Source organism: Hemitrygon akajei, chromosome 31 (assembly GCF_048418815.1).
Source record: "Hemitrygon akajei chromosome 31, sHemAka1.3, whole genome shotgun sequence".
Lineage (NCBI taxonomy): Eukaryota > Metazoa > Chordata > Chondrichthyes > Myliobatiformes > Dasyatidae > Hemitrygon > Hemitrygon akajei.
The window spans coordinates 9,835,889-9,849,997 of record NC_133154.1 but is presented as its reverse complement, the minus strand read 5'-3'; the positions used below and the strand labels follow the sequence as shown (position 1 = coordinate 9,849,997).

The 14,109-nt window shown below is 44.5% G+C and overlaps 1 protein-coding gene across 1 annotated transcript in view; it reads right to left on the bottom strand.

Annotated features, from left to right (window-relative positions):
• cacng2a (calcium channel, voltage-dependent, gamma subunit 2a) overlaps positions 1-12,700 on the bottom strand; it is a 359,183-nt gene extending 346,483 nt beyond the window's left edge. Inside the window, exon 1 of the mRNA XM_073033359.1 lies at positions 11,675-12,700. Coding sequence (XP_072889460.1) covers positions 11,675-11,885 — 211 coding nt within the window. The 5' untranslated portion in view covers positions 11,886-12,700. The remainder of the gene's footprint in view (positions 1-11,674) is intronic.
• Positions 12,701-14,109: the final 1,409 nt, after the last annotated feature.

Below are 14,109 nucleotides of genomic sequence, written 5' to 3'. Positions count from 1 at the left end.
ATGGAAATTGTGGGTTCGAACCCGGGCCACGTCCGTTACGGATGCCACTACACCACCGGCCAGCTTCCGGCCCATGATCAGCGTAGGGTTAAAACTGGGGATTTGCTGGGAGGCTTGGCTCAAAGGGCCGGAAGGGCCACACTGCATCTCAATAACTAATAAATAAATAGAAAGAAACACAATAGAATCAATGGAAGACCACATATAACAAGATGGGCAAACAATCAATGTGCAAAAGACAACGACTGCAAATACAAAACAACAAAAAAAAAAGCAATAACTATTGAGAACATGAGATGACAAGTCCTTGAAAATGAGTTTATTGGTTGTGGGAACTCCGTATAGAGTGTCTCAGGTGTGGCAGTGTAGTGGTTAAGGTGCTGGGCTGGCAGCCAGAATTCTGTACCACTGGTTCAGAGATAGGATTCGAATCCTGCCAGGTCAGCTGGGGAACTAAATTAAAAAGTGAAATTATAAAAAGAGAACAAATGTTCTTCATGGTAGGAAATCTGCAGTCCTGGTCTGGTCTAAATGTGACTGCAAACCCACAGAGGCAGCGTACCGGATGGAAAATATAGGAACTGAGCGACTCCAGTTAGGGATGGTCTTGTCATGCTTGTGTTGGGAGAAAGGGAGCGGGGCACTTCTTCCTGGCCTCCTGGCCACTATTTACCTCTCATCCAATATTATGGGAAAACAAGCAGGATATTTAGTTCTGATGAAGGTTTACGGGTCTGAAACATTAACTGGTTGCATTTCTACATATGCCACCTGGCCTACTTTATCCAGTTTTTAAAAAAATTATAGGCTATTTGTGGGATCTTTCTTTGCACCAGTCAGCTGAAACACTCCCTGCATTACACCAGTCCGAAAGCTGTTCAGCAGGTGTAAAGCACTTTGGGAACAGACTCAATGGGCCAAATGGCCTAATTCTCCTCCTGTATCTAATAGTCTTACGGTCTTGTAGTACCATGTAGGACGCCTCTCACCTGGGACGAATATTCAGGCTAAAAGGCCTCGAGAGTCACGGCGGTGATGCCGCTAGCTACAAGTTTTGACATAGCATGCTCCTTGTTCTGGCAATAAAACGAGTGGTCCATCACAGGCAAAGCCCTCCTCACACCGTTGAGCCTGTTTACAAGGAGCACTGGCACATTAAAGCAGCAGCCATCATTAAGGACACCCATCATCCAGGCCATGCTCCCTTCCCACTTCCACCACTAAGTAGGAGGCCTCAGGTCCTACACCACCAGATTCAAGAACACTTATTACCATCAGGCTCCTGAACCAGCATGGATAACTTCACTCATCTCAACACTGAGCTGACTCCACAACAGGTGAGCTCACACTCAAGGACTCTACAACTCAGCGTTTAATTTATTTTCCTTAATTATTTGCAAGATTAGTCTTCTTTTATGCACTGGTTATTTGTCAGTCTTTGTTATTCATGGTTTTTCATAAATTCTATTCCTCCAAGAGGACCACAACCTTGTTGTGGTTTGGAGGCTTGTGTGCCTGAACGTCCTGGAGAGCGATGTTGGCTGGAGTCAGGGCTTTGGGTCTTGGTAGGGTCACCCATGCCGAACAGGTCAAAGGGTCGAGGACAGACTAAGAGTGGTCCACCGGTCCTCCAGGCTCGGGGGTTCAGCTCAGGGCCAACAACAAAACTGTTACAGAAACAGCAATGAAGAACTCTTCTATATCTGTGTACAGCAGTATGGACAGATAGAGATGGAGAACCTTCATTGCTGCCCTGAATGCCAGAGGCCGTAACGGGCAGAAAGTAAGCATAAATTCTATTATATTTATTTAATTTCCTGTAAATGTTTGTAATAGAGCATTTTTACACATTCCAAATCCATGTAAAATCCAGAACAGTTCTCAATCTCACACTTGGTCTGCCAACCGAATGTTTCGTGGGATACTTTAAGTTCTTTGTTAAGGAAACAAAATCCCAAGGTAGTATATGGTGCCACGTACGTACTTCGATCATAAATTGACTTTGAACTTTGACTCAAGTACAGTCGGACTCTGGAACTGTTTGTGGAGCTGGTGGACATATTGTTGGTGGCAAGTTCAGCTGGGGTCTCTGTGCCACCTGCAAAGGAGGTTGGCGAGTGAGCCCTACTGAAAGGTCAGTGGTGAGATATTTGGTCCCTGCATTTGCTGTGTTCCATCCATCTGCTTAATGGGATGGTGGCTGCTGTCTTCACACATTTTTAGATGCTTTTGCGTGTGGTGTTGTCTATGACTCTGCCATCTCATGAAGGATGCTGGATCTGCCGTGAATATCGGCTATTTGAACATTTGAAGAGTCCCTGTTACTGTAAACAAGGTGGCAATTAGCTACATATACTCTTTAATGATACAGCACAGTAACATACCCTACGCAACAAGTCCGCTCCGCCCAATTACACTCATGTTGCCAATGAACCTACTAACCCGCTTGTTTTTGGAATGTGGGAGGAAACAGGAGGAAACTCACACAATCAAGGGGAGAACGTATAAACTTTTTATTGACAACAGCGGGAAATAAACCTGGGTCACTGGCCCTGTCATAGTGTTACGCTGACTGTTATGCACTCATACTGTCCCAGTGATCTGTGATATATGTAACAGCTGGAGGATCCTGAGAGAGATCGGGCAATACGTGGAGCAGCACTGTGGTACGGAGTGTTCAAACTGAACTCTCCCTTGACATCCCAAGGCGTTCCAGTAGGTTTCACCTGGGGGCCAGTTTTACTGGATGAGGCCACAATGTGGGTGGTGCCTCTGTCATCCGGTGTGAGGCTTAAGAACAAGCCTTCTTCTGCGAAAGAAGACAACGCTGTCCCCACCTGCCACCTTGTACTCCTCTCCCACCCCCACCTTCTTATTCTGCCTTCGTCCCTGTTCCTTTCCAGTCCTGATGAGGGGTCTCAGCCCAAAACTTAGACTGTTCATTCCGTTCCATAAATGCTGCCTGACTTGCTGTGTTCCTCACGCAGTTTGGGCTTGTTTCCCTCCCCCCACCAACCATCACTACTTCATCATTTCCCAGCAGTCACTTTATGTTCAGACACTCCAGTGCCTAGCATCACTTTATGGACATACAATCCATCTATGTATATAAGCTATCTTAAGTATTTTTATTTATTGTGTTTTTTTATTATTATTGTGTTCTTTTGAGCTGCATTGGATCCACAGTAACAATTATTTTGTTCTCCTTTACACTAGTGTACTGGAGATGATATTAAACAATCTCGAATCTGCAGAATCTCTTATGTTTACAACTTCCTCCTCCCAGCTCTCGCTGTTCAGTGGATGATTAAATTCACCAGCTTGGTTTGGATTGGGCTGGAGAAGCCAAAAGTAGTAATCACATCCCTGTAGGTGTGTGATAAGGCAGTGTTGTGGTCACTGGATTAGCAGGCTGGTATCAGGAATATTTACCCAGAGTTCAAAGCTCACAATGGGAAATGGGGAACTAAGTTGTTAAAGAAAAATCTAGCACTTCAGCACCGTAGCATAACACTATTACAGTGTCAATAACCTGGGTTCAATTCCGCTGCTATCTGTCTGGATTTTGTAAGTTCTCCCACTCACAAGAGAAAATCTGCAGATGCTCGAAATCCAGAGCAACACACACAAAATGCTGGAGGAACTCAGCAGGCCAGGCAGCATCAATGGAAAAGAGTGAACAGTCGATGTTTCAGGCCGAGACCCTTCATCAGGACCATTTTGAGTTCCTCCAGCATTTTGTGTGTGTGTGTGTTGTTTTGGATTTCCAGCATCTGCAGGCTTTCTTGGGTTTGAAATACGTAAATATGTAAAGCAGATCTCAATAGCTGTATTTGAGAAAACTGCCCCTTTCTTTTTTTGCATCCTGATAAAGGACCTCGGCCTGAAACATCGACTGTTTATTTACTGTACAGATGTTGCGTGACCCACTCAGTTCCTCCTGAATTCTGCGTCTGCTTCTGCACAAAAAAACCCCACATCTGGTTCACTGACGTCTCTCTGGGTGAGCCCTCTGCTGTCCTTACCCAAGATGACTTGTATGTGACTTCAGACATGCCTTGGAAAGGATGGCACCTACAGCAAGCAGTTTTAACCAAGAGCTACTCATGGGCTTCCTGTTGCTAGTGCAATGCCATTGATATTGACGAGCTTCTGAGGCCCTGTGTGCACCATGTCCATTGCACAGAAACAACCTGGTGGCATGAACATCCACTTCTCTAACTTCTGTTAATCTTCCTTTTCCATTCCCCCATTCTGGCTCCCCTCCTCTCTTCTCCTCACCTCCCTCTGGTGCCCCTCTTCCTTCCCTTTTCCCCACTCTCCACTCCTATCAGATTCCTTCTTCTTCAGCCCTTTACCTCTTTCACCTATCACAGCATAGCTTCTCACTTCAACCACTACCCACCTTCCCCGGCTTCACCTTCCAGCTTGTACACCTTCTCCTCCTCCTACCTTCTTATTCTGGCTTCTTCCCCCCTACCTTCTTCGTCCTGCTGAAGGGTCTCAGACCAAAACGTTGACCGTTTATTCCCCTCCATAGATTCTGCCTGACCTGCTGAGTTCCTCCAGCACTTTATGCGTATCCAGCTGGAAAATGGCAGGTGTGAGAATTGACCCCTGTGGGAGATCTCTATTCATCGTCTGCACTCAGGTGGTCTCGTTGCCATTTTAAGACCAAAAGATATAGGAACAGAATTAGGCTATTTGGCCCATCGAGTATACATAAAGATTTGGCCTCCACAGCCGCCTGTGGCAAAGAATTCCACAGGTTCACCACTCTCTGGCTAAAGAAATTCCTCCTTATCTCCATTCCAAGGTTGTGTCTTAGATACATTTTAGATGAACTAATAATCCCTTAAGTTCTATGGTACTCGACAATCTGTGAGAGAGTCATCTGTTGACCATTGTCTGACAGCGTCATGTACCTCTAGCGTCTCTATGAGGGCACTCCCATTTTCCACGACCTCTGAAGACCTGTCTTACTGTTAGTACCAGGCACAAGGATCTCACCAGAGAAACACAGCAACCTCTTCCCTCTCCAGCTCATTTGTGATGGGTCCTCGAGACTGATTTCTCTGTTTGAGAAACTGCTTAAGCACCTTGTGGGCTTTTGGCGGCAACTTTCAAGATTGCTCCAATGTGCTTGTCCTATACCGTGACAACGAGGAGGTATAATTTTAAGATGATTGGAAGAATGTATAGGGGAGATGTTAGACGATTTTTTTTTTATACAGGTAATGATGGGCGTGTAGAACACCCTGCCGGGGGTGGTAGTTGAGCCAGATACATTAGGGACACTTAAGAGACATTAGGCATGTGGATGATAGAAAGATGGAGGGTTATGTGGAAGAGAAGAGTCAGGTTAATTTTAGAGAAAGTTAAAGGGCTAGCACAACATCGTGGGCTGAAGTGCCTGCATTGAGCAGTACTGTTCTACGTTTGATGTTCTAATATTGAAACTATGAAGCAGGAGCAGTTCTTTACCTAATCTTTCAGCGCCTCACTGATAAAACACAGGATGCTGCCACATAGAATTCAGACACAAAGCAAGGGAGTAAGGTGGACTGGGGAATTGTGACAGGGCTCGGGCACCCTGCGCCTGCTGGTTAGTATGTGATATCGGGCAGAAACCCAAAGAAATGGGAATGAGACAAGTGAGTGTTGGGAAGGAGAAGAATCGATGGACGCCCGAGGCAGAGGAGAATAATGGCTAATGTGAGGCTTGGAGCTTTCCAAATGTGGAAATGATCTGCAGTTAGTGTTGGAACCACAGGCATTTCCCACAACAGTGAGCAGCTGTGCTGATCTCCCAAATAGATTGGAGGAACTATGAGGATCTCCTGTTACAACAGTGGGTGGGGATGGGTGTAGGGGTCAATAGTGATATCCAGAAGCACAAGGCTAGCTCTCATTGTGGGGGAGATGGAGATGTGAGGAGAATAAAACTGGGGAATGCCTACTAGGATGGGAGAGTCTCCATACACCTCCTTCAGGGATGAAGGGGTTCATTGTAGGGATAAGAGATCCGTGGACTTCCCAACATCAGGTGGAGGGGATGGGTATTGCTGGAATTCTTTTTCAGGATGAATGAACTCTGGAGATTTCCTGCAGTACTAGAAGCTCTGAGGATTCCCAGGGATCAGGGAGGCATTGGGACTACCTGTTGGGATGAGGATACCATGGGAACCTCTGGCAGGGATAAGAGGTTGGGGCAATCTCCTGTTGGGATAAGGGAGCCATGGCACTCTCTTAGACAGGTCACAATGGATGATCATCCAAGTCTCATTCACTTGGGAAAAAATGTTCCCTTAACTTAGAGCCATAGAGCATTACAGCACAGAAGCAGGCCCTTTGGCCCATCTAGTCCATGACAAACTATATTTCTGCCTACTCCCATCGACCTGTGTTTGGACCATAGCCCTCCATACCCCTCCTATCTAGTTGTACTTGTCCAAACTTCTTTTAAATGTTGAAATCAAACCTGGATTCACCACTTCTGCTGGCAGCTTGTTCCACACTTTCACAACACTCTGAATGAAAAGTTACCCCTTAAACATTTCACCTTTCACACTTAACCCATAACTCCCAGTTTTATTTTCACCCAACATCAGTGATACAAGCTTGCTTTTAGCCAATCTATACTGCTCCTAATTTCGTCTACCTTTATCAAATCTCTCCTCATTCTCCTGCACTCCAAGGAATAAAGTCCTAACTTATTCAGACTTTCCTAATAACTCTGATCCTCAAGTCCTGGCAACATCCTTGTAAAATTTCTCTGTACTCTTTCAATCTTATTGCTGTCTTTCCTGGAGGTAGGTGACCAGAACTTAAACAACATTGTTGAAGCAATTTTCCTCAACGCTGGAATTCTGAAACATTATTTGGTTCTGTGGCTGATTATTGGGAAAGGGGTTACGACCGTAAAGTAGAAGTGATGCTGCAGAACTTCTGGGCACCTCCCGTCACCCCCAGCGATGACATCAACGGAGCCATACTTAATGGTGTCATGTTAAAGAGAGGTTTCAACATTAGAGGTCATCTCTCCAGCTGCCTGTTGCCTAGAGAGTTAAGGCAGGAAGAGCTGCATTAAATGCATGGCTGCTTGATATCCCCAAGTGCACAGATATCTCCCTTGGTAACATTTAGATTTATCCAAAACAAAGAATTCTGCACATCTCCTGTATAATTTTTAGCCGACTAATTTATATTCAAACACAAGCCCTGCTCCTGCAGCATCTCCAGAAACATATTTCTCTTTCCGCCAAATGCAGCCATCTTATGGCAATACTACAGACAGTGATGGCTTCATGCTCCTCACTTCACAGCCGTCAATAGCCAAATCATGGAGACCCAACTAATCACAAAAGATCACATCACAGCTGCTCGTATCAACATGCAATCGTTATTTTGGGTGTTGCATTCATCGGCTGAGGGATGTTTGCCTTGGGAATGGAATGGACGTTAGTTTGGTTGGTCCATATTTCACGGGTTAGGTGCAAAGCAAAGCTCCCCCATGTTAAGTAGCACACAGAAAATGCAGGAGGAACTCAGCAGGTCAGGCAGCATCGGTGGGAAGGAATAAAAAGTCAACATGTCGGGGAGAGAAAGGGAGAAGAAGCCAGAATAAGAAGTTTGGAGGAGGGAAAGGCATGCAAGCTCGAAGGTGATAGGTGAAGCCAGCTGAGGGACAAGGGAGGGGGATGGGAGGGGTAGGGGATGAACTGAGAAGCTGGGAGGTGATTGGTGGAAAAGAAGCCAGAATGAGGTGGGGGGAGGGGAAGGAGTGCAAGCTCGAAGGTGATAGGTGAAGCCAGGTGAGGTTGGGGCAAGGGCAGTGTGGATGAAGTGAGAAGCTGGGAGGTGATAGGTGGAAAAGGGCTGAAGAAGAAGGGGCACCAGAGGGAGGCAATAGGCAGCAAGGAGAAGAGAACAGTTGAAAAAGGAGCCAGAAGGGGAAATGCAGAAGCGAGAAGGGTCAGGAAGGAAGAAATTACTGAAAGCTAGAGAAATCAATATCCTCTGTATTGTATCATGCTCCCTCAGAACAATGTTAGATATCAGGTTAAACTCCTTCTTTGTTGTGATGTGATATATTCCCAGGACTGGCTCAGCCTGGGTTAGGTACGAACTAACACCTCCCTATATATTGGTTTCAAATACTCCCAAGGCAGGGACAGTTGGGGCCAGATAAAAAATTGATGCTCCTGTTTATACTGTCCCACCAGACAGTCACGAGCAGGGCCAACCTGGTCTAAACACAAGGTAACACGCAGAAATGCTGGAAGAGCCCAGCAAATAAGGCAACATCAACGGAAGGGAATAAATTTGTGAGCGTTTTGGGCTGGGACCATTTGGCAGGATTCAACCTAAAAAATAAGGCTGTTTATTCCCCTCCATAGATGCTGCCTGACCTGCTGAGTTCCTCTGTCATTTTCTGCACATTGCTTAAGATTTCCAGCATCTGCAGAATCTCATGTTAACTGCCAAACACGAAATGAAGCTCCCTCTGTGCCGTTCTATCGACCACTGCCGGAGAGAGACGGGGGGTGTTGTTTTATTAGAGGGGAAAGCACCTGCCCTCTACACAGTTTGACCAAACACTCACAGCAAGAGACAGCAGAGATTAGATACAGAGCAGACCCCCTTTTACACTGCCCTATCACATACTGCCAGAGTAGAGGGAGCGTAGATTAGGTACAGAGTAATGCTCCCTCTACAGTATCCTATCACATATCGTCAGAGTAGAGGGAGAGTGCTTCGGATAGAGAGTAGTACTCTCTCTACCCTATCCTATCACATACTCCCAGAGTATGGGCAGTGTGGATTAGATGCAGAGTAATCCTTTCTCTACAGTATTCCATCACATATTGCCAGAGTACAGGGTCATGATCCCTATAGTTTATCTTATCACATAATATCAGGGCAGAGAGTGTGGATTAGACACAGAGCTATGCCCCATTTATTGTATTACATAATGCGGGGGTAGAAAGTATGGTCATTGTCGGGATATTCTCACTCTCCTTAGACTCTTTCCCTTGCAACCATAGAAGCTGCGGTCATTTCCCATAACCTACAGCCAGACTGCAAATTGAGCAAACGAAGGAACGGGCAGCACCCAGGCTGGAACAGCCACGCTCTCCTTCCCACCTCATGGTCACGGCCCATTGATAAAAGGATCAGAACACTTGTCACTATGCTACCAAGGTGTCACAGGATGCATCCTGCCACATTTTGAATTCGTGGCAGATGTTGGTGCACAGAAGCACCCGATACGACGGAATTGAAAAGGTACACAGGAGGCATGGTAGTAAATACTGTGCACTGGATTGGTGGCAAGGACTACTGTATCTGTAGCAGGAACGAGCAAGTCCAACACTGGCTGTACATCCAACATATTAAATACCATTTATTACTTGATTCTCCTTTACACAGCCTATGAGTCCAGTCCAGAGACCAGGGTATCTCAGAAACTGGTGATTTATATTAAATAACCAACCAAGCATAGCAGATGCAGCTACAACGACAATAATACCAAGCAAATCTTATAACTTCCCGATTTTAAAACGTGACAATTACCGGACTGAAATCCACCTTATTGTCAAGTGGGGCATATTAACACGAGGGCCAAATTGGAGCACAAGGTTTAAGACAAAAGTTGATTCCCAATACCCACGACCGCAACAAGTAACTGGAGAAGGTCTCCCTGTGAAATAACAACATTTTAAGCAGATAAAAAATCTTATTTAATATAAAAAGACTTTTTTTTGGCTACCGCCTGGTCCGTTTGGAGACAATGAACAGACAACAGGCTCAATTCCACAGCCCGCTGTGTCACCAATTAGCACAGAATTGTGAAAACTCTTCTCAAAAGCCCGAAGGTTTGAAAACTAATTATGTTTAACCCTTTGATCCCAAGGATGTAACAATACCAGAGGGGAAAAAAGCAGATTCCGTTAAAACACGCTCAATTGCATCTCAAATCCAACCGCTTTAGATTAAAAACATAGATATTGCACGCAGTTCCCAAATCCACAACAACCTTGCTGGAACTTGATTCCACGTTAAAAGAAAATCGCAGGCACACAATGCAAATTTCAAACATCGCGATTTAACACAAGGCACCCAGTAGGCAACGTCTATCTGAAAAAGTCTCATCACTTAAACCACGACTATTGGAAGGGTCACAGATGAACACAAGTCTATAAAAATATTTATGCTTCATAGGGTTAAAATAGCAACGCATCTAGACAGTGTAAAGTTTGACATATATTTAATCAGACTAAAATGATAGATTTTCTTTCAAAAGTCTTGGGTCTTTTAGTTTACGACCATGAGTCATATTTGGCTTTTTTAAATGACAGAGATGGTGACGTCATTACTGTTTTTAGCAATGTATTTTAAGGCTGATATTTTATAATTTTTTTCCTTTAAAATCTCGGGGGGAGGAGGGGGTTTAGCTTTTGATTGTAAGAGACTCCAGCCCCAAAGGGGAAGGGATGGGAACATACTGCTCGGCCACCTCATTTATCCCAAAAGAAGGTAATAATCCCCCTCACCCTCCAACCTCCACCCTCCTCCTGCTCAAACTATTCATTGCAGTTAGGATCACCCCTTTCCGGAGGGAAAATTGCAACCCACCCCACCGCACCGAGCCTGACTGATGAAACCATGCCACTATTAGCACCCCGTCACAATTGACCGCTTCAATGATTAGATTAATGTATACGGACATACTTTAGAATATATCACGGGAACCACGTGAGAGGATAGAGCAAAATTACATCGGGACCTTGGCAGAAAAGGGGGTGGGGGTTACGTTTCCCTTGTTGGGACCCGGAATGTAAATCCCTTTGCAATCGGACCTGCTTCCCCAAATAATGCACGTTTTACGATACATCAAAACGTAACGTTTATTTGCAAAATGGACCCTCAAACCCTGGGAACATCTGACTCTTTTTTCTTTATTTCCCCTTCTTTTTTTTTATATATATCCCAGCTTGTTCCCTCTCCTCGTGTCATACCGATCGCACAGGTTTCAAAACTCCCTTCGTTCCTGACAATGTTTATCTTGCTAGGAGGCATTGTCGTTTTATTTTGCGGGGAGCGGGAGGCGTTTTTATCCTATCCATCACACACACGGAAAAGCAGACATAATCTTAAAAATGTTCCCAGTTTGCCTTTGATAAGCATTAATTCTGACACACCCAAAATGGCTGTTTCTTTTCTTAGTGCAATAATATAGCTATTGAAGGGGGAAATAATGAATGGCACCCTTTTATAAATAAAAATGAAATTAATATTTCATTAACCAACAAACTGATTCTTCATTCAAAGATCCCCGTGTATGAATAATGACACGATCCTCCAACGATTCCCTTTCCGTTTACCAAAATACCCCTGATTGATTCGATCTATTGATTTTTAGAGGGTGGACGAGCATACAGTATTCAGCATGTAACCTTACTGCAGAATATGTTAACGGGAGACTGGATGGTGGAAAGTGGAAAGATGCAGAATGCGTCAAAAAAGCACCATTGAGGGAAGTCGTTTTTGCTATTCATTCCATGTCCGGCCATAGGTCTCTCATTTACAATTAACATGGGGGAATGTGGGGGGAAGGAGCGCATGAACAGAGATGGTGGATATGAGGGAAGGGGGGTGGGGGATGAAATACCTTCAAGACAGCAAGTTCTCCATAATCCAGAGTGGGTCATCACTTCCTCGTTCTTTTTGCTGGTCTCATTATCACTGACAGATTTGCTTTTGCAAACCCCCCTAGAGTATAGCCAGTAGTCTGTTCCCACAGCAATGGTCATTAGACTGAAGGCTGCAAAAGCGCCCACAGTAGTGAGGAGCATCTGTACACCGCGATCAAACAGACCCATAATTCTTCATTATATTCGGGCACACACACAACACACTTTTTTTCTCTCTCTCTGTCTCTCTCGCTCTCCTCTCTCAGGTAGACGAGAAAATATCCCTCTTCAAAAATGAATGGGGAGCAAAGAGATCAAGAAGTGGGTAGGGAGACCACTGTCAGTTCAGATCCAATATATATGTTCTATAGATATATATGGGATATATATTTATCTATATTTAAATAAAAAACAAAACAAATCCCCAAAAATAGATATGTTAATCCTTTTTTCTAAAATTCTGATCCCCAGTTTCCATAAGTGATGGCTATTTCTGAGAGATCTTCAGGAGAAAGATAAAGATGAAGAGCATTATCGGTGGAGCTGCTTTTCCTCACGGTTTAGGGAGATGGAGCTCGCATCGATGCAACCGTCTTTAGGTTTTCGCTTACAGCTATTCCAAACGCCATGAATTTTTGCGGTTTTCTTGCCCTCAGAGTAGCGCCGGGTCTGATGTCGTGATGGTCTGGGTTGCTCGTGGATGTATTTTCAAACGAAAATGCTTGAGGTTTAGACTTGAAGGAAGATGTTCGCCACGCAGCTCGTGCTCCGTGAAGACATAGAGTTGCTCAGCGGCTTTTTTTTTGGTGCTGAAATGGACAGCTCCCGATTTTTCAGGCGTTGCTGCTCACAGATTCGCTCCGGAGACGCATTCTTTCTCTTGCCTCTGTCCTGTTCCTCTTTCTCTTCCCCCCGCCTCCTCCTTCTTCTCCTTGTCCCCGGTCCTTCCTCCCCTCTGCCTCTCTCCCTCTCCCTCTCGGATGGTGAAAAGAACAGCTCCCAGGCTTCGGAGCACGAAGAAGGCGTAGCCAGTCCTTCCCAGCCTCTCTCGTCACTCTAACAGTACGTGCCCTCAGCTCCCAATGCAGCCCTCGCATCGCAATTAGATCGGCAAGCACATACACACAAAAAAAAGAGGGGGGAAATCGCATGGTTCTGGGCAACTAAAATTAAACAACAGCATGTGGAAGGGTCCGTTCAAATAAAAAAGTTACCGCAGATTTTCTCTGATACAAGAACTCATCCTGTCAATTAACCTGTTATTTTTCAATCCCAGATTGCAGCCAGCGTTTTCTTTAGCAGAGAGGTCCACACTATGGGCAACATAGCAAGTAGTACAAGGATCAAGGGGAAAAGTTTTTTTTTCATCCAAAGTGTAGTGGGGGCCCGGGACTCTGCTTAAGAGAGTGCTGAGGTAGGGTCCCTCTCCGCATTTACTAAGTACCTGGGTGCACACATGAAGAGACGTAATCTACAAGGCTGCAAACCAGGAGCTGGGAAATTGAATGCCCATAAAGTTTGGCCCGGGTGGATACATTGCAACAAATGAACGACTTCAATGAGTTTTGTATTGGGGTTATTAGGGACTATCTACTCTTTAGATCCCATCTGTGGGCCAGTCATTCCAATACAAAACTCGGCCGGAACTTCTTACTTAGGAGTGAAGACCGGGTATAGTAAATCCATTACAGATATCTTTCACCAATATATAGACATTCTAGTATCATTATTCCCCCATTCCAGAGATATTTACTAATACAACTTGAAGTATGTAGCCACCACCAAACATTTACGTGCCGATATTTTGACTTGGCTATGTACTTTTAATATAGCCATCTCAATATCAACTTATTTAAAGTTGTCTACTTGGTACGTAGAGTGAGAGAGAATGGTGCTGTGGAGCATAAGTGCTAGCATGGAGCATTTGGGCTGAATAGCCCGTTTCTGTGCTGTAATTTATGCAACGTAAGCTCTTTCAAACAATTATTTCCAACAATAAAGATATTCCCCTCAACTCCTCTTGTAAATTCTGACCAGACTGTAACATGGGAATAAGGCATAATTATATGCATTACAGAGTCAACAAATTGCAGAATTTGATTCTTTTTATGATCCACTGTGCCCATCAGGATCACAAACTTTCCCTTTGAGAAGGAACCTTGCTCTTTTTGCCCAATTAGTTGATCGTATTAAGATTGAGATTAGGATTTTTTTCGAAGTATTGTTTATTAATTTACCTCTGAAATTCCTCATTTTATGGAGCCCATCAGAGATGCTGGCCTCATCAGTGAGCCCAAAGCCCAAGAATGTTTGTTTTTATTTTATAATTCATTTCAATTCTACAGAATTCTTGACTCAATTCTGGAGATTTCAGAAGGAAAATCTGCATTTACTGGAAATCCAGAGTAGCACA